Consider the following 21,183-nt stretch of genomic DNA (forward strand, 5'->3'; position numbering starts at 1 on the left):
ACCCGGAGACTACAAAGTTCAGTGACACAGAAGACACTGGATGCAGTTTCATGAAATCAGTACTACTGTGTAAAATAAAGCATGACTGGGAATTCTTTTTTTGCCTTTAATTTTCCATTTGTACTTCATTGGCATTTTTCTACATTCCTTCATGTGATAATCAAAAAAAAGACAAAATCATTAGAGAAATGCTTGATGAAATTTCCAGGACAACTGTTTGCACCTATATGAAAAAAATGTGCAGACTAAGAAAGCACTCACATTTAGCTGATGCCTTTCTCCAACGCAACCAACAAAGTCAAGCTACCTACAGTTATTTACCAATTTATACACTTTAGTCATTTTTCATGTGGCACTTTAGGTTATGTATCTTACTCAAGGGCACATATGATAATCATCAATCTAGTCTTCTTAAGCGAATTTATGAAACAGCAGAGTAGCTGGAATCTCTTTAAACTGCCCAGAACATTTTCATTAGGTTTTATTGTTATTATTATAGGGGGGCGCGGTGGCGCAGTGGGTTGGACCGGGTCCTGCTCTCCAGTGGGTCTGGGGTTCGAGTCCCGCTTGGGGTGCCTTGTGACGGACTGGCGTCCCGTCCTGGGTGTGTCCCCTCCCCCTCCGGCCTTACGCCCTGTGTTACCGGGTAGGCTCCGGTTCCCCGTGACCCCGTATGGGACAAGCGATTCTGAAAGTGTGTGTGTGTGTGTTATTATTATTATTATTCTCAAAGGTTTGTTTGTTGTTTTTTGCTAAAACATGGACACATTAAATGAATTCTGCTTTTCCGACTGACAGCAGGTGTTAACTGGCCACTCAATCATTGCTCTTTAATATGTACTCATCATGAATACTACATTATCTAGGAAGCTCCTTTAAATCCCAGGTGAGCTTCAAAGGCAGGTCATGCATTCTCTCTTGGTAGATCTGATCAAATGTCTCACTTTGAGCAACTGTGAAGATTGTCTTCCAGTCTCCAACCGCACCTGTAGGAAAATTTTTGTGAAAACATCAGACTTCACTGGCAACTCAAAATTGGTCTAGGAAATGGCTGTGTGGCTGCACAGGACATTTTATTCCTGCAAACGAACCTTTGCGCAGGAAGCCGCCCTTCTCACGAAGGAAAATATTCTCGGGAACAAATTCATAGTTAGCACATGGATCTTTTTTCATGTTTTTGAAAGTAGCCCTTTCCACAATGCGGTCAATTGCCGTGTCATCTAGGTTCTTTCCAAGGAATGTGCAGATCTTCTGTACTGCGGTCCTCAGATCCTGGTTAAGAGAGACCACATGGTTAGAGGTGACAATGATCACAGCTACTGTCTCGTGTCTTCATTTTCTTTTTTGTTTCTAATAATCAGTGGGGCTTAGCAGAATTGCAACAAAAATATTTTCAACAACTTTTACATTAACTGAGATTCTTCTTTCATGTTGAACACAAAATTTTATACAAAGTACCTTGATCATGTCTTCATAGGTAAGGAACAAGATGTTGTATTGCTCTCTGTTGGTGTACCACTCTCTGATGTGGTCAAACCAAGAGCCACCTGAAACTGCAGAAGTGGTGTACCAGCCATGCATCCATCCAGCAACAGTGAACATATTTGCCAAGAACAAGTAGATATAGACACCTTCCCTCCACCATCAATTCCCATTCTCTGCTGTTCATCCTCCCTCTTTCAAACTAAGCTCTATGTCCTCTATTCTCCCACATCCTCTATGATACCTTGACACCATGCGACCTCTAACTAGTGATATCTAAACAAGCAGCCTAAAACTCCTTTTTTGCTTACAAGTCAGAATGATGTGCTTGATGCGAGAGTGCAAGTTAAACCATACCTAGCCCCTTAAGATATTTTTCCATGAAATCATCAAAGCTCTTAGGTGACTCCAGCTCACTCCAGATATGGCAGAAGTGAAAGTAGGAAGTCAGGTTGTCCTTTGGGTTCCTCATCACATACACAATCTGGGAAAAAAAAAGAAAAATCAAAAGGACTTGTTGCCAACAGTGAAGAATTCAGTTGATTATTCACTCTGGAGATCTTGGAGACATCGCTCACAATCAAGTCACTGAAGCCATTTTTACCCTGCTTTTAAATGTAGGTAAAAATGAATCAAAGTACACCCGAGTTGTGTCCATATTAAGAATTACATATAATTTCTCATTTGTCCTTTTATTGTGTTTTGACACCTTTTTCCATCCTTTATAACAAAACAGAGGTTCTGATTTTTAATCGTATTTTAATACTTACATGGTTTTCTTCTAAGTAATTTCTGAAGACTATGTCGTAGTAGTATTATCAGCCCACACCTTTTCACCCCAAGCTGATTTACAATGAATCACTCATCCATACATTAGTGAACTATGCTTTCTCTTAGTCACTCACACACACACACACACACACACACACACACACACACACACACACACACACACACACACACACAACGGGTGATTTTAGAGCCACCAATCCTCCTGAGCAACACGTTTCTGACCTTTCGGAGGAAATTCATATAAACATACGGAGAATATGTAAACACCACACAGACTGAGCAGGGACTGAAACCACGCCCTTTCACACCACTCCAACATGTTGAGACAGCAGTACGACTCACTGCGCTATCACACCGCACACACTTTGTATATGATCTCCATCCAAGCTCACCTTTGTCTTTTTGTCCTTGAGCCCTAAGGGCATTAGTGCAGGAGTGAGATGACTGCAAAACAGCCGAGGAGAGGGGCGCTTAGTATAATCCACTCTTCCCTTGGGATACTCCAGCCAAGGCATCTTGTCCAGATTAGTACTGTTGTCGTCTTTCACGCCATCTTCTTCATTGATCAATATCATGATCTGTTGAGTCCATATAGTGCCTAGAGGGGAAGACAGTGCTTTCCAGTTCAAACACACAATTTATAAGCTATCCACAAACTGCAGACTATAAAACATCAGTTCTTGTCAGGCTGTAGTTGAGAAATAAGGTGGGAGGCATGGTGGTGCAGCCAGCAGTGCTGCTGTCTCACAGCGCCTGAGTAATGCAAGAGTATGTGGGGAGTTTGCACGTTCTCCATGTGTCTGTGTGGGTTTCCTCCTGGAGTCCAAAGACATGCTGTGTTCGGGTCCCCCATAGGGTGCGAGTGACAGAGAGAGTGTGTTCCACGGATGTATGGATGAGTGACCCCTCGTAAGTACCGTATCTAGCAGTGTAAGTCACCTTGGTGAATAAGGTGTGTGGACTCATAACACTACACACAGTTCGTTGGAAGTTGCTTTGGACAAAAGTGTCTGCTACATAAATGTAATAGTGAGTATGACAAAGTAATTCTAACACTACTTTTAAAGTCTACTAGTCCCTTAGCATGTGCTTACACATTCATTGCGCAGTTTTGCCCAACAAAGGTCTAGTTTCAACTCATTTAGCATGTTTCTTTGTTGTTCTGGAGCCTAGTATGTAACCTAGTTCACATCATATGTTTCATTATTTCCTTCATTTTTCTTCTTATCTAACTTCACTGTTTACATTTGGTATTACAACAACCCAAAAAACACTGACATGATCCTGAAATTTGAATATCACGCTTCACTTCACGGTAACAAACATATTCTCAAACTGTTTAACAAATCAAACGTAAAATTTACTTAGAGGAAGTTACTTAGAGGAAGTTTAAAACAGACTGCTAAAGCTTAGATGTCTCTTACCTGACTTGGGATAAGTGACAAGAAAAACATCACTGTCTATTATTTCAAAGGTCTCAAGTGAATCAATGTACTCTGCAGTGTTCAGTCCTGCTGCAAAAACGTAGCCTTTATATCGGCTTAAATAAGGTGTTACAGGCTCCATGTATCTCTCTATTCTCTACGTGTGTAAAATGGTAAATCAAACACACGTAGTGGAAGTATGGTACAGAAGGCAAAGCAAATAAAGTGCGAACACCACAGGTTGGACTTTGAACATGTTCATGAACTGTCCTCAGAGTATATCACCGATAACAGTAACTGTACATGAAAACGAGATTCGGTCAAAAAGGAGGGGATGTGGTCTTTTAAATACAAAACTCAGAGCAAGGTAGGCTTAGAAGTTTAGGGTTGCCAGCTGTCCCATATTATACGGAATCGTTCCATATTTAAGGGAAAAGAGTTGTGCTCCGTATTAAAACTATACAGAACGTGGTTTGGCCTGTACTTTAAGCTTTCACACCCAGAGACATTTAAAAGTATTTATTACATATATTTATTGCATACAGAAACTTTGCAGTTTGCATAAAAGTGTTAAAAGATTAGGAAAATGAATGTGAGAGAGAGCTGTGTTGCATGTGTGAGTCTGACTGTCATTGGGCATGGCTATGTTACCTGGATGCTACATTTGACAGTGTGGGGGGTCAAGGGACAAGGCAGGTATAGCTACTAACTAGATGACTAGATGTCATCAAGGCTACTAAGAGCTCACCTCGTAAACGAAAAAGATTACAGAGGTATAAAAAAGAATGGGAGGCAGAGAACCAATGGAGAAGGAGTTTATGGCAAACTGTAAAGTTTATTAGAGAGATTTTTGTTGCACCCACCTCAGCCCATGCTGATATGGTGGGCTATTGTTTTTTGTATATTGTATTACACAGACAGACACGTTTTCTTTAAACTTCTACTTTTCAAAATATATTACAAAATGTATCATAAATTGGCTAAAATACATTTGCAGTATAAAACTACATTTGACATTTATTTTAGATGTTATAGGTGTAAGCTGTAAATAAAGACAAAACATACAGTATTGCCCAGTGAGGTGACAGGCCCATGGATTGGTCAATGAGGAAAACAAAACAAACAAACACACACACACACGCTGAAACTGCTTGTCCTGAGCGGGGTTGCAACCAACTGGAGCCTAACCCAGCAACACAGGCCATAAGGCTGGAGGAGGAAGGGACACACCCAGGATGGGACACCAGTCCATTGCAAGGCACCCCAGGCAGGACTCGAATCCCAGGCCCACTAGAGAGCAGGACCCAGTCAAACCTGCTGCGCCACTGCACGCCCTAAAAAGGAAAAAAGAATAATTATTTATTTTCTGATTATCTGCAAAGAAAAAAGATGACATCTTAATCCTCATCTCAGCTTTTTACTTCTAGGTTAGTGCAGCTGCGCTGGCCCATGTTTACCGCACTGTAAAGCACAATATCAGCTACAACAGTGTTGACTGCGCTACCAGATTACTACAAGTGACCGAGACTCAAAGATAGTCAAGAAAATTTCTTGTAGACGTACAAAAGCAGAAACTATTGTGAAAAACATCCTTCGCCTAGGCAGACGCTATAGTGATATGTGTGCAATGGTGTGTGACTGTCACGCCCTCCACCTCGGCGCAACAAGGAACACCTGCGGTGGATCAGGGGACGAGCGCATAAAAGGAAAGCGCGGAGCGCAGTCAGATGCGGAACCTACGTTCAGCCTTGCTACTCACTCGCAGTGCTCTCATCGGCTTGCTCACCGCTCCTGATCTCCCTTCCCTTGTTCCTGCTCCCCGACCCGTCTCCTGAACCTTCACCCTCTCCTCGTGTCCATCAAGCCATTGCGTGTTCTGTGGCTATGGCTCTTGGATTCTCCTTGTGTGACGATTGCTCCTCTGTGATCCTCGCTTGTTTCTCTGACGACGATTTCCCGATTCCCCTCAATAAAGTTCGCCTACATTCTGCACTTGGGTCTGACGATTCACTTCCTGGCCGGAATCGTGACAGAAGGTTCTGCCTTGAAAATGGACCCAGCGGAGCAGGAGCACTACCAACGTGTGCTCGCCGCCTAGCGCATGAGCAGGTTCTCGGGCGCCTGACTGATGCTTTCTAGGACCTGGTAAGCGTGCAGCAGGAAAAGGGGCTGATTGCACAGACCGACCCGGTCCCGAAGGAACCTCTTTCTGCCGCAGCCACACTGCCTGCTGAACACACCCCCCGGCTGGCCACCCTGGCAAGGTACGATGGCACACCGTCCCGATACGCAGACTTTCTGCTGCAGTGGGAGCTCATCTTTACCAGTTTGCCACAGGTGTACCGCTCAGATCAGAGCTGGATTATTTACCTGGTTTCTCTCCTCACCGGTCGAGCGCTGGACTGGGCCACCGGTGCTTGGGGGCGCTGTTCCCCGTACTCATACGAGGACTTCAAAGCCCGCTTCCAGTCGGTATTTGGGCTTCCCCGCCCCGACCAGGCCCCCAGCAAATGCCTCCTGCACCTGGTGCAAGGCGACCGCTTGGCAACAGATTATGTGGTGGAGTTCAGAACCCTTGCGGAGCTCAGTGGCTGGCACCAGACCACCCTGCTCGCCTGTTTTTGGCGCGGACTGAATCCCAGGCTATGAAAGGAAATGATGTTCCAGGGCCAGAGATGGGTGCTGGATCGGTTCATCGAAACAGTTGTCACGCTGGACAGCCTCGTCTAAGAAAGAGAGTCCAGCCTGCGACCTGCTCTGGACGGACACCTCCGTCCCCGAGAGAAGGTTGACTCCCTGCAGCTTGGACATGGCCTCCTCACCACCGCCAAACGGCTGCGCTGACTCCAGAACCGCCTCTGTCTCTACTGTGGGAACCCGGGCCACCTCCGAGTCAACTGCCCAATCCACCCCAAGCCCCAGGTGAGTGGAACGCTCCGTTGTAACCGTCTCACTGTACCCATGGTTCTATCCTGGGGACAATACTCTGTGGAAACCCAAGCTTTGGTGGACTCAGGGGCTGCAGGTTGTTTTATGGATATAGGGTTCGACAAGACACACCGCGTGCCCTGGCTCCTGTGTACAGTTTGGATGAAAGCGAGTGCACTAGATGGACATCCTTTGGGAAGGGGGTTGATCAACACTCAGGTGGGCTCTCTTTTTACCCGGTTTAACTTTACTGTCACCTATCGTCCAGGCAGTAAGAACACCAAGGAAGATTCCATCTCGTGCATGCACCACCAAGAGCTTCTCGAACGAGACCCAGAATACATCCTGTCCCAGGCCTGCTTCATGGCTCCAGTGCAATGGAAATTCAGCCAAGATCTCATCCAAGCCCTGGCCACAGAGTCCAAGCCTCCAGGTAAGCCTGCTACCAAACAGTACGTTCCCCCCGGGATGAGAGCCACAATCCTGCAGTGGGCACACGATCATCCTGCAACCAGCCACCCAGAGTACAGCAAAACCCAGGCTCCCCTCCAAAAGCATTTCTGGTGGCCGTCGCTACCTGAGGACACGCAAGACTACGTTCAGGCGTGCCAGGTGTGTGCCCAAGTCAAGCCCTCTAACCAGAAGCCTGCGGGACTCCTGGAACCCCTACGGGTGCCAAACTGCCCCTGGTCCCACATTGCGCTGGATTTCTTAGTGGACCTGCCCACCTCGGACGGTAAGACCACCATAATGACCGTCGTAGATCGATTTTCCAAAGCTTACCGTCTGATACCCCTCCCCAAGCTTCAGATTGCACTACAAACCGCAGAGCTCCTATTCCTCCACGTCTTTCGCCTCTTTGGCTTACCAGAGGTTATAGTGTCGGACCGGGGGCCCCAGTTCACCTCTTGGCTGTGGAAGGCGTTCTGGCAGAAGTTAAGCATATCCGTAAGCCAGACCTTGGGGTACCATCCTGCAGGCGAACGGGCAAGTGGAAAGACTCCGGCAGGATGTAAGCCGGTCCCTGCGCAGTTATTGCATGAAGCAGCCCCGGCAGTGGGTAAGGTACTTACCATGGGCTGAATATGCCCAACATGCCCTACCTCATGGGTCCACTTGTTGCTCTCCATTTCAGTGCATGTTGGGGTATCAGCCCCTGTTGTTCCCATAGCAAACTGCCTCCAGTGACATACCGGCGGTGGACGCATGGTACCAGGCCAGCGTCGAAGTTTGGTGGACCGTTCGGCGGCATCTCCTTCACAGCCAGGCCCAGGTGAAGTGGCAGGAGGACCGTCGGAGGCGTCCGCTCTCTTTTTCGCCCGAGCAGAGAGTCTGGTTGTCCACCAGGGGACACAGGGGGGCTTACCTATCCAAGAAGCTCAACCCCCGGTACATCGGCCCATTCAAAGTCCGATGCCGGTCTCCTACTGCCTCCAGCTGCCACATCCACTGAGGATCCACCCGACTTTCCACACATCATTCTTCAAGCCTTGCGCCGCAACACCTGCATCAACCACCACTGGACTCGCCCCCTCCGATCCCCTTGCAGTATGGGGGTGCCCCCGCCCGCCTACACAGTGCGAGCATTGCTGGATTCCCGTTGACAGGGTGGCATCCTACAGTACCTGGTCGACTGGGAGGGCTATAGGCTAGAGAAGCAATGCTGGGTGGCTGCTTGAGATATCTTAGACCCTGACTTGCTCCCAGCTTTCCATAGAGAACATCCAGGCCGTCCCGCGCTCAGGCCCCGGGGCCATCTGCTGGGTTGTCGTCGAGCGGTGAAGGCCACTCGTGGGGAGGGGACTTCGACGCCCTCCACCTCGGCGCAACGAGGAACGCCAGCGGCAGATCGGGACGAGCGCATAAAAGGAAAGCACGGAGCGCAGTCAGATGCGGAACCTACGTTCAGCCTTGCTACTCACTCGCGTCTCTCTCATCGGCTTGCTTACCTCTCCTGATCTCCCTTTCCTTATTCCTGCTCCCCGACCCCTCTCCTGAACCTTCACCCCCTCCTCATGGCCATCGACCCATTGCGTGTTCTGTGACTATGGCTCTTGGATTCTCCCTGTACGACGATTGCTCCTCGGTGACCCTCGATTGTTTCTCTGACAACGATTTCCGGATTCCCTTCAATAAAGTCCGCCTACACTCTGCACTTGGGTCCGACGATTCACTTCCTGGACGGAATTATGACAGTGACACTTTAGCATGACAAAATAAATGTGTCTCAGATTCATGTTAGCATTTAATTCAGTCAAGCAGAAATTTCTTTTTTACACATATACAGTACATTAGCTACAAAGAAATCCCAAGTGTCCCCTTGTGTTGTCCCTTATTTCCTTCTGCAGGGGTTGGCAATCCCATTTTGAAGTGTAATGAAAAGCAAAAAAAAAAAAAAAATCCAGAACTGTAATTAAGCTATTAAATTATTATTATTTTTTTTTAATTTTTACACTGTTATTTTTGTATTAGGTTTTCATTCCTTTGGAGTTCTCTCACTTACCTTCACAAATGTGGCTGCTCATTCCAATCTTGGCTATATTTCAAAGAAATAAACACAATTTGGTATTTTTAAATAGGGGTTTGTTTTTCATTGGAAAAAACAATAATACTACAAGCAAATAACTGTCCAATAACAGTTCTGTATTTGAACAATACAGTATTCAATAGTCAGAATTTTTTTTTTTAAATAGAATGATGACTTACCTGAAATATAATCACTGGGACACCCCAATGTGAAAATTTAACAAAATTTAAGAAGTTAATATGTATTTGTGTAGCAATCGCTTAAATTATTGCCCTGCTCTGCTGTTTTTTACCTCATATTCCAGAAAAAGTGCACCTTTAAACAATTTTATTGACCACAGAAAAAGTACATATATATGTATCAGCACTCACTCAAACAAATTTTGAGCAAATGACCCTTTAAGACAGCAAAACACAATTTTTGAGATACACAGTAAAAGGGATAGAAAGGCAATCATCAAATCAAAGGAATACATTTTTCTAACACGACATGTAACGGCAGGCAGTGGGTTGTCATGTAGACTCCTCTGACAACCTGGAAAAGAGAAACCACGGTATATCTTCATAGTGTTTAAATACTCTGGTGAGCTCATCAAATGGCATCTTTTCTGGAGGATTTCAGCCTACAATGTTCATATTACAACAGCGGTTTTTACATTCCATTTCATACAGTTTCACCTGGTGCCACTCCACTTTTTGTTTTAGGTCGTCTACTGACTCGTCTTGTGTATCTGCCCTCTCCTCCAAAGCCGAGATCCTGTGTTGAGTGCTCGCAAAGCTGTTTTAAACACTATTCATGCTATCTGTTAAAGCAGCGTTTTGTCTGCAAAGCTGCAAGGGTGAGGGAGAATTCCCTCAATTCCAGGTGGGCAATATTAGCTTCCACACAGCTCATTCTATCAGCCTGGTCTTTCATAGAGTATGTGTGACCCTCTTGACCACATAACATTTGACTGTTTGATTCTCTCATCCATCCCATCTCATCTCATCACGTAACACTTTCATCCAAGCAACAAGATGTACCTCTAAAGGCGAACAAGTACAGCTGGTGACAGAATGGAGAGCAAAAGCTCCAATTCCCTCTTTTTCTTCATCAGTGGGTTGAAATGCCGCCTCAACATCCGACTGTGTTCTCTGCATCGCTTTCTCAATGCGCTCTGTTTTAGATATTTTAGCTTTCCTGAAAGCATGCAGTTAGACCAGTTATCATCTCAAATCCTATGACAGATATTTTTGTGACTAAATGAATTTCAGGTGAAATATAATGCAATCAACATATCTGAATATAATGTGGAATTTGGCTTTTGTTTGAGCAAATGATTAATTTAAAATGCACATGCAAACTACAAGCAGTAGAATGGCTTCTCCAGAATGATAGAACTTTTTTGTGAAATGCCGTATTCCTCTACACAGAGAGTCGTGGATTCTCTGCCATGAATCCAGCTCAGACTGCCACAGCCGTGCTCGACCTCTGATGATCTTGGAAACATCGCTCTTGTTGCCTTTAGCCAGGTTAATGCTGTCCTTGCAGATGAAAAAGAGATCCAGTCCAACAAAGACCGAATTGAGGGCAATAAAGCCAGCTCTTGCTGACTTTGCGAGAGCGAGGGGAGTGCCCTTGGCAACTTTCCCAAAGTCAGCAAGCTCAGAGGGCATGTTCGGTAAATTCCGGGCAGCACCGCCTTGCCACTGGCTTCTTTGGTTTTCAGTATCTTCAGGGCAGAAGTACCATCTACAATGGCGTCAATGCTTTTAGCAAGTACGCCAGTCCTTACAACGACTTTCCCTGCACCCACCACAGTATCCACTTTGAAAGGGTTCCATTTTCATTACACAGGAGTTGGCAACTTGATTCAGGCATTCCAGCAGGGTTTCCACATCCTCCATGAAGCTCTGGAAGACGAGTCACGGCTATATCAGCGAACGTAACGAAGCAACTGAAGACTTAGGTTTGTGCAAATGGTTTTCCAGTGTGATGAGTCTTTAGGGAAATGTGTTCAATGCAATGTGGAAGAAAAAAAAATGATAAATGTACATATTTCAATAAATTTTCTTTGTATATTTTCCAGGATTGATTGTTTAATAAAAAATATTAAAACAACTTGTGAGAAATCATTAATATTTTTTATGCCAGGACAGGATATCAAGATATTTTATTATCCCTTTGACATAATGTTGTTAATTGAAAGTTTAAAAAGTACCACTGTGTTTATATTTATTATATTTATAACAAATTATATACTTTTTGAGTATATCAAACAAGTAGCCCTCTAGACTATTTTATCTCTTCAGGGAGCCCTCACTCACAAAAAGGTTGGAGACCCCTGTTTTAGACGATTATTTAATGTCTTCTGCATTAATATCAATGGGAAAGAGCACATTTTAGATTTCCAAGTATTCCTTTTTCAAAAATTTACAGTATTACAGTAAAGGTTTTGTATGTCATTAAGGAAAGAAAGTGTACACACACACACACACACACACACACACACACACACACTGTCTGAGACCATTTATCCCGCGCAATGTTTTGATGTGCATCGCAAAGTAACACCTGGTTTGAACCATTGTACGTAACTCGAAATTTTAATATAACAGGCTTTACTGGGGTTGGTTGGTAAGTATGGATTTTACCTAAGTCGGACGTTCAAACACGGAGACAGCCTGTACAGAGTTCAGTTACACAGAAAAGACTGGGTGCAGTATCATGAAGTCAGTATTACTGTGTAAAATAAAGCATGACTGGGAATTCTTTTTTGCCTTTAATTTTACATTTGTGCTTCATTGGCATTTTTCTACATTCCTTCATGTGATAATCAAAAAAAAAAAAAGACAAACGCGTGAGAGAAATCCTTGACAGAATTTCCAGGACAATTGTTTGCACCTATATGAAAAAAAATGTGCAGACTAAGAAAGCACTCACATTTAGCTGATGCCTTTCTCCAACACAACCAACAAAGTCAAGCTACCTACAGTTATTTACCAATTTATACACTTTAGTCATTTTTCATGTGGCACTTTAGGTTATCTATCTTACTCAAGGGTACTACAGCTGTAATTTGGACTTGCGACCTTTCGGTCTAAAGGCCTTTGCTAGTTTTTCTGTTCTTTCACACAACCTATTATAATAATCATCAATCTAGTCTTCTTAAGTGAATTTATGAAACAGCAGAGTAGCTGGAATCTCTATAAATTGCCCAAAACATTTTCATTATTATTATTATTATTATTATTACCTTCAAAGGTTTGTTTGTTGTTTTTTGCTAGAAGATGGACACATTAAATGAATTCTGCTTTTCCGACTGACAGCAGGTGTTAACCGGTCACTCAGTCATTGCTCTTTAATATGTACTCATTATGAATACTACATTATCTAGGAAGCTCCTTTAAATCCCAGGTGAGCTTCAAAGGCAGGTCACGCATTCTCTCTTGGTAGATCTGGTCAAATGTCTCACTTTGAGCAACTGTGAAGAATGTCTTCCAGTCTCCAACCACACCTGTAGGAAAATTTTTGTGAGAACATCAGACTTCACTGGCAACTCAAAATTGGTCTAGGAAATGGCTGTGTGGCTGCACAGAACATTTTATTCCTGCAAACGAACCTTTGCGCAGGAAGCTGCCCTTCTCACGATTGATATAATTCTCTGGAAAAAATTCATAGTTAGCACATGGATCTTTTTTCATGTTTTTGAAAGTAGCCCTTTCCACAATGCGGTCAATTGCCCTGTCATCTAGGTTCTTTCCAAGGAATGTGCAGATCTTCTGTACTGCGGTCCTCAGATCCTGGTTAAGAGAGACCACATGGTTAGAGGTGACAATGATCACAGCTACTGTCTCGTGTCTTCATTTTCTTTTTTGTTTCTAATAATCAGTGGGGCTTAGCAGAATTGCAACAAAAATATTTTCAACAACTTTTACATTAACTTAGGTTCTCCCTTCATGTTGAACACAAATTTTATACGAAGTACCTTGATCATGTCTTCATAGGTAAGGAACAAGATGTTGTATTGCTCTCTGTTGGTGTACCACTCTCTGATGTGGTCAAACCAAGAGCTACCTGTAACTGCAGAAGTGGTGTACCAGCCATGCATCCATCCAGCAACAGTGAACATATTTGCCAAGAACAAGTAGATATAGACACCTTCCCTCCACCATCAATTCCCATTCTCTGCTGTTCATCCTCCCTTCTTCTAACTAAGCTCTATGTCCTCTATTCTCCCACATCCTCTATGATACCTTGACACCATGGAAGTATACTTCATGCGACCTCTAACTAGTAATATCTAAACAAGCAGCCTAAAACTCCTTTTTCGCTTACAAGTCAGAATGATGTGCTTGATGTGAGAGTGCAAGTTAAACCATACCAAGTCCCTTAAGATATTGTTCCATGAAATCATCAAAGCTCTTAGGTGACTCCAGCTGATTCCAGAAATGGCAGAAGTGAAAGTAGGAAATCAGGTTGTCCTTTGGGTTCCTCATCACATACACAATCTGGGAAAAAAAAAGAAAAATCAAAAGGACTTGTTGCCAACAGTGAAGAATTCAGTTGATTCTTCACTCTGGAGATCTTGGAGACATCACTCACAATCAAGCCACTGAAGCCGTTTTTACCGTGCTTTTAAACCTACATTTAAAAGCAAGGTAAAAATGAATCAAAGTACACCCGAGTTGTGTCCAAATTAAGCATTACATATAATTTCTCATTTGTCCTTTTCTTGTATTTTGACATCTTTTTCCATCCTTTATAGCAAAAGAGAGGTTCTGATTTTTAAATCGTATTTTAATACTTACATGGTTTTCTTCTAGTAAGTAAGTAATTTCTGAAGACTATGTCGTAGTAGTATTATCAGCCCACACCTTTTCACCCCAAGCTGATTTACAATGAATCACTCATCCATACATTAGTGAACTATACTTTCTCTTAGTCACTCACACACACACACACACAACGGGTGATTTTAGAGCCACCAATCCTCCTGAGCAACACGTTTCTGACCTTTCGGAGGAAATTCATGTAAACATACGGAGAATATGTAAACACCACACAGACTGAGCAGGGACTGAAACCACGCCCTTTCACACCACTCCAACATGTTGAGACAGCAGTACGACTCACTGCGCTATCACACCGCACACACTTTGTATATGATCTCCATTCAAGCTCACCTTTGTCTTTTTGTCCTTGAGTCCTAAGGGCATTAGTGCAGGAGTGAGATGACTGCAAAACAGCCGAGGAGAGGGGCGCTTAGCATAATCCCCTCTTCCCTTGGGATACTCCAGCCAAGGCATCTTGTCCATGTTAGTACTGTAGTCGTCTTTCATGCCGTCTTCTTCATTGATCAATATCATGATCTGTTGAGTCCATATAGTGCCTAAAGGGGGAGACAGTGATTTCCAGTTCAAACACACAATTTATAAGCTATCCACAAACTGCAGACCATAAAACAACAGTTCTTGACAGGCTGTAGTTGAGAAATAAGGTGGGAGGCATGGTGGTGCAGCCAGCAGTGCTGCTGTCTCACAGCACCTGAGTAATGCAAGAGTATGTGGGGAGTTTGCACGTTCTCCATGTGTCTGTGTGGGTTTCCTCCTGGAGTCCAAAGACATGCTGTGTTCGGGTCCCCCATAGTGTGCGAGTGACAGAGAGAGTGTGTTCCACGGATGTATGGATGAGTGACCCCTCGTAAGTACCGTATCTAGCAGTGTAAGTCACCTTGGTGAATAAGGTGTGTGGACTCATAACGCTACACACAGTTCGTTGGAAGTTGCTTTGGACAAAAGTGTCTGCTAAATAAATGTAATAGTGAGTATGACAAAGTAATTCTAACACTACTTTTAAAGTCTACTAGTCCCTTAGCATGTGCTTACACATTCATTGCGCAGTTTTGCCCAACAAAGGTCTAGTTTCAACTCATTTAGCATGTTTCTTTGTTGTTCTGGAGCCTAGTATGTAACCTAGTTCACATCATATGTTTCATTATTTCCTTCATTTTTCTTCTTATCTAACTTCACTGTTTACATTTGGTATTACAACAACCCAAAAAAACACTGACATGATCCTGAAATTTGAATATAACGCTTCACTTCACGGTAACAAACATATTCTCAAACTGTTTAACAAATGAAACGTAAAATTTTTAAGTTACTTACAGGAAGTTTAAAACAGACTGCTAAAGCTTAGATGTCTCTTACCTGACTTGGGATAAGTGACAAGAAAAACATCACTGTCTCTTATTTCAAATGTCTCAAGTGAATCAATGTACTCCGGAGTGACTTCTCCTACTCCAAAAATGTAGCCTTTATATCGGCATAAATAAGGTGTTACAGGCTCCATGTATCTCTCTATTCTCTACGTGTTTAAAAGTGGTCAATCAAACACACGTGGTGGAAGTATGGTACAAAAGGCAAAGCAAATAAAGTGCTAACACCACAGGTTGGACTTTGAACATGTTCATGAACTGTCCTCAGAGTATATCACCGATAACAGTAACTGTACATGAAAATAAGATTCGGTCAAAAAGGAGGGGATGTGGTCTTTTAAATACAAAACTCAGAGCAAGGTAGGCTTAGAAGTTTAGGGTTGCCAACTGTCCCATATAACACAAATTGTTAAAAGTGTTAAAAGATTAGGAAAAGAAATGTGAGAGAGAGCTGTGTTGCATGTGTGAGTCCCACTGTCATTGGGCATGGCTATGACGATGATTTCCCGATTCTCCTCAATAAATTCTGTCTGGGCTCTGCACTTGGGTCCGACGATTCAATTCCTGGATGGAATCATGACAGTGATTCTGCCTTGAAAATGGACCCAGCGGAGCAGGAGCTCTACCAACGTGTGCTCGCCACCCTGGGGGCACGGCTGGGAGCGCATGAGCAGGCTCTCAGGCGCCTGACTGATGCTTTCTAGGACCTGGTAAGCGTGCAGCAGGAAAAGGGGCTGATTGCGCAGACCGACCCGGTCCCAAAGGAACCTCTTTCTGCCGCAGCCACACTCCCTGCTGAACACGCCCCCCGGCTGGCGACCCTGGCAAGGTACGATGGCACACCGTCCCGATGCATAGACGATTTTAGAGATGGGCGCTGGATCGGTTCATCGAAACAGCTGTCACGCTGGACAGCCTCATCTAAGAAAGAGAGCCCAGCCTGCGACCTGCTCCGGACGGACACCTCCGTCCCCGAGAGAAGGTTGACTCCCTGCAGCTTGGACATGGCCTCCTCACCACCGCCAAACGGCTGCGCTGACTCCAGAACCGCCTCTGTCTCTACTGTGGGAACCCGGGCCACCTCCGAGTCAACTGCCCAATCCACCCCAAGCCCCAGGTGAGTGGAACGCTCCGTTGTAACCGTCTCACTGCACCCATGGTTCTATCCTGGGGACAATACTCCGTGGAAACCCAAGCTTTGGTGGACTCGGGGGCTGCAGGTTGTTTTATGGATATAGGGTTCGACAAGACACACAGCGTGCCCTGGCTCCAGTGTATAGTTCAGATGAAAGTGAGCACACTAGACGGACAGCCTTTGGGAAGGGGGTTTGTCAACACTCAGACCGAACCCCTCCACTTGGGGGTGGGGGCCTGCCACAAGGAACAGCTGCAGTTTTATCTTATCGCTGCTCCCGAGAACCCAGTAATCCTCGGTTTTCCGTGTCTCGCCCTGCAAGACCCTGTTTTTAAGTGGAGCACAGGTGACTTGGTGTCTTGGGGACCGCAATGTGAGGGGACCTGTTTGTGGCTCTCATGCAGGGCCACGTCGGTCAAGTGTTTGGACTCTCCCCCACAGGTGAACATACCCCCGAGTACCAAGACCTGGATGAAGTTTTCAGCAAAGAGCAGGCAGCAGTGCTACCTCCACATCGGCCCTGAGGCTGTGCCATTGACCTACTCCCGGCAGCGACACCTCCCCGGGGCCGGGTCTTCCCTCTCTCCATACCTGAGCAACAGGCCATGCAGCAGTACATCACCGAGGCCCTCGCGGCGGGGATCATTCGACTCTCCACCTCACCCGCTGCACCTGGGTTCTTCTTTATCATGAAGAGGGACAGGGGCTTCTGCCCCTGCATAGATTATCAGGGTTTGAACCGCGTCACCAAGAAATACCCTCACCCCTTGCCTCTATTTACGGCAGCCCTGGAACACGTCCACTGAGCACAGTGGTTCACCAAGCAAGATCTGCGCAGTGCCTACAACCTGGTAAGGATATGCGAGAGTGATGAATGGAAGACTGCTTTCAGCACTGCCATCGACCACTACGAATATCTGGTCATGCCCTTCATTCTCGCTAATGCTCCCAGTGTCTTCCAGGCCTTTGTGAACCACATCCTCGGGGACCTCATCAATCGTGGGGTTCTGATCTACCTCACGGACCACAAGAACCTGGAGTGCCTGCAGATGGCGAGACGCCTCAACACCCGACCTGCCAGGTAGGCTCTCTTTTTACCCGGTTTAACTTGACTGTCACCTATTGTCCAGGCAGTAAGAACACCAAGGCAGATGCCCTCTCGTGCATGCACGACCGAGAGCCTCTCGAACGAGACTCAGAATACATCCTGTCCCAGGCCTGCTTCGTGGCTCCAGTGCAATGGGAATTCAGCCAAGATCTCACCCAAGCCCTGGCCACAGAGTCCGAGCCTCCAGGTAAGCCCGCTGCCAAACAATACGTTCCCCCTAAGAGCCACAATCCTGCAGTGGGCACACGATCATCCTGCAACCAGCCACCCAGAGTACAGCAAAACCCAGGCTCCCCTCCAAAAGCATTTCTGGTGGCCGTCGCTACCTGAGGACACGCAAGACTACGTTCAGGCGTGCCAGGTGTGTGCCCAAGTCAAGCCCTCTAACCAGAAGCCTGCGGGACTCCTGGAACCCCTACGGGTGCCAAACTGCCCCGGTCCCACATTGCGCTGGATTTCTTAGTGGACCTGCCCGCCTCGGACGGTATTACCACTATAATGACCGTCGTAGATTGATTTTCCAAAGCTTGCCATCTGATACCCCTCCCCAAGCTCCCGACAGCACTAGAAACCGCAGAGCTCCTATTCCTCCACGTCTTTCGCCTCTTTGGCTTACCAGAGGATATAGTGTTGGACCAGGGCCCCCAGTTCACCTCTCGGCTGTGGAAGGCGTTCTGGCAGAAGTTAGGCATATCCATAAGCCAGACCAGAGCTCCTATTCCTCCATGTGTTTCGCCTCTTTGGCTTACCAGAGGATATAATGAAATTAAATGTATCTCAGATTCCTTTTAGCATTTAATTCAGTCAAGCAGAGATTTCTTTTTTACACATATACAGTACATTAGCTACAAAGAAATCCCGAGTGTCCCCTTGTACTGTCCCTTATTTCCTTCTGCAGGGGTTGGCAACCTTATTTAGAAGTGTAATGAAAAGCAAAAAAAAAAAAAAAAATCCAGAACTGTAATTAAGCTATTAATTTTTTTTTTTTTAATTTTTACACTGTTATTTTGTATCAGGTTTTCATTCCTTTGGAGTTCTTTCACTTACCTTCACAAACATGGCTGCTCATTCCAATCTTACCTATATTTCAAAGAAATAAACACAATTTGGTATTTTTAAATAGGGGTTTGTTTTTTATTGGAAAAAAACAATAATGCTATAAGCAAATAACTGTCCAATAACAGTTATGTATTTTAACAATACAGTATTCAATAGTCAGAATTTTTTTAAAAAAAAATTTAAGAAGTTAATATGTATTTGTGTAGCAATCGCTTAAATTATTGCCCTGCTCTGCTGTTTTTTACCTCATATTCCAGAAAAAGTGCACCTTTAAACAATTTTATTGACCACAGAAAAAGTACATATATATGTATCAGGACTCACTGAAACAAATTTTGAGCAAATGACCCTTTAAGACAGCAATACACAATATTTGAGATACACAGTAAAAGGGATAGAAAGGCAATCATCAAATTAAAGGAATACATTTTTCTAACATGACATGTAATGGCAGACAGTGGGTTGTCATGTAGACTCCTCTGACAACCTGGGAAAGAGAAACCACGGTATATCTTCATAGTGTTTAAATACTCTGGTGAGCTCATCAAATGGCATCTTTTCTGGATGACTTAAGCCTACAATGTTCATATTACAACAGCGGTTTTTACATTCCATTTCATACAGTTTCACCTGGTGCCACACCACTTTTTGTTTTAGGTCGTCTACTGACTCGTCTTGTGTATCTGCCCTCTCCGCCAAAGCCGAGATCCTGTGTTGAGTGCTCGCAAAGCTGTTTTAAACACTATTCATGCTATCTGTTAAAGCAGCGTTTTGTCTGCAAAGCTGCAAGGGTGAGGGAGAATTCCCTCAATTCCAGGTGGGCAATATTAGCTTCCACACAGCTCATTCTATCAGCCTGGTCTTTCATAGAGCATGTGTGACCCTCTTGACCACATAACATTTGACTGTTTGATTCTCTCATCCATCCCATCTCATCTCATCACGTAACACTTTCATCCAAGCAACAAGATGTACCGCTAAAGGCGAACAAGTACGGCTGGTGACAGAATGGAGAGCAAAAGCTCCAACTCCCTCTTTTTCTTCATCAGTGGGTTGAAATGCCGCCTCAACATCCGACTGTGTTCTCTGCATCGCTTTCTCAATGCGCTCTGTTTTAGATATTTTAGCTTTCCTGAAAGCATGCAGTTAGACCAGTTATCATCTCAAATCCTATGACAGATATTTTTGTGACTAAATGAATTTCAGGTGAAATATAATGCAATCAACATATCTGAATATAATGTGGAATTTGGCTTTTGTTTGAGCAAATGATTAATTTAAAATGCACATGCAAACTACAAGCAGTAGAATGGCTTCTCCAGAATGACAGAACTTTTTTGTGAAATGCCGTATTCCTCTACACAGAGAGTCGTGGATTCTCTGCCATGAATCCAGCTCAGACTGCCACAGCCGTGCTCGACCTCTGATGATCTTGGAAACATCGCTCTTGTTGCCTTTAGCCAGGTTAATGCTGTCCTTGCAGATGAAAAAGAGATCCAGTCCAACAAAGACCGAATTGAGGGCAATAAAGCCAGCTCTTGCTGACTTTGCGAGAGCGAGGGGAGTGCCCTTGGCAACTTTCCCAAAGTCAGCAAGCTCAGAGGCCATGTTCGGTAAATTCCGGGCAGCACCGCCTTGCCACTGGCTTCTTTGGTTTTCAGTATCTTCAGGGCAGAAGTACCATCTACAATGGCGTCAATGCTTTTAGCAAGTACGCCAGTCCTTACAACGACTTTCCCTGCACCCACCACAGTATCCACTTTGTCAGGTTCCATTTTCATTACACGGGAGTTGGCAACTTGATTCAGGCATTCCAACAGGGTTTTCACATCCTCCATGAAGCTCTGGAAGACACCATTAACCTTCTCCCCTTGGTGAGCATTGACTGCCAGCTCAGTAACACCCGTGGTAATGCTGTTGACTCCACTCGTCACGCCCAGTCCCACCCCGACCATTGTGAGGGTCAAAGATACTCCTGCTGTCAGTGGGGCAATTGCCAGGCCAACAATGGAAAGCACCCCTCCAACCAGCCCAACTGAGCTGCCCACCACACTGGAAATATTCAACCCCATCTTCATTCTGTCCAACTGAACAGCGCCCTCTTCCAGCTGTGCCAAGAACTGCTGCATCCTGTCCTGGCGTTCACTGAAGAGGCGGGTGAATCGGAGGGCATCACTGTTGAACAGGAAAGCCAATCTGAAGTCTTGGTTCATCCTATCAGAAACAATGAACATGCAATCAAGTAAAAAAGTCAAACTTTTTCTGGAAGAAGGAATCTATGTATTTACACACACACACACACACACACACACACACACACACACACACACACACACACACACACACCCTCTGAACCGCTCGTCCCATACGGGGTCGCGGGGAACCGGAGCCTACCCGGTAACACAGGGCGTAAGGCCGGAGGGGGAGGGGATACACCCAGGGTGGGACGCCAGACCGTCGCAAGGCACCCCAAGCGGGACTCGAACCCCAGACCCACTGCAGAGGAGGACCTGGTCCAACCCACTGCGC

General features: G+C 45.0%; 3 protein-coding genes across 3 annotated transcripts; all 3 read right to left on the reverse strand.

Moving 5' to 3' along the window:
- Nucleotides 1-690: 690 nt before the first annotated feature.
- Nucleotides 691-3,921, reverse strand: LOC114910205 (amine sulfotransferase-like). The gene is made up of 6 exons (XM_029250370.1): nucleotides 3,699-3,921; nucleotides 2,667-2,872; nucleotides 1,840-1,966; nucleotides 1,459-1,553; nucleotides 1,092-1,272; nucleotides 691-986 (listed from the first exon to the last, which is right to left on the reverse strand). The coding sequence occupies exons 1-6, from the start codon at nucleotides 3,838-3,840 to the stop codon at nucleotides 859-861; spliced, it is 879 nt and encodes a 292-aa protein (XP_029106203.1). The 5' UTR covers nucleotides 3,841-3,921; the 3' UTR covers nucleotides 691-858.
- Nucleotides 3,922-9,665: 5,744 nt separating this feature from the next.
- On the reverse strand, nucleotides 9,666-20,888 carry LOC114910211 (apolipoprotein L3-like). The gene is made up of 4 exons (XM_029250402.1): nucleotides 20,297-20,888; nucleotides 10,918-10,959; nucleotides 10,549-10,834; nucleotides 9,666-9,687 (listed from the first exon to the last, which is right to left on the reverse strand). The coding sequence occupies exons 1-4, from the start codon at nucleotides 20,886-20,888 to the stop codon at nucleotides 9,666-9,668; spliced, it is 942 nt and encodes a 313-aa protein (XP_029106235.1).
- LOC114910204 (amine sulfotransferase-like) lies at nucleotides 12,403-15,542 on the reverse strand. Its single transcript, XM_029250369.1, has 6 exons — nucleotides 15,345-15,542; nucleotides 14,319-14,524; nucleotides 13,517-13,643; nucleotides 13,121-13,215; nucleotides 12,755-12,935; nucleotides 12,403-12,649 (listed from the first exon to the last, which is right to left on the reverse strand). Exons 1-6 carry the CDS (start codon nucleotides 15,484-15,486, stop codon nucleotides 12,522-12,524), a joined length of 879 nt encoding a protein of 292 aa, XP_029106202.1. The 5' UTR covers nucleotides 15,487-15,542; the 3' UTR covers nucleotides 12,403-12,521.
- Nucleotides 20,889-21,183: the final 295 nt, after the last annotated feature.

The sequence above is a fragment of the Scleropages formosus genome, chromosome 3 (genome assembly GCF_900964775.1).
Source record: "Scleropages formosus chromosome 3, fSclFor1.1, whole genome shotgun sequence".
NCBI classification, from domain to species: Eukaryota; Metazoa; Chordata; class Actinopteri; order Osteoglossiformes; family Osteoglossidae; genus Scleropages; species Scleropages formosus.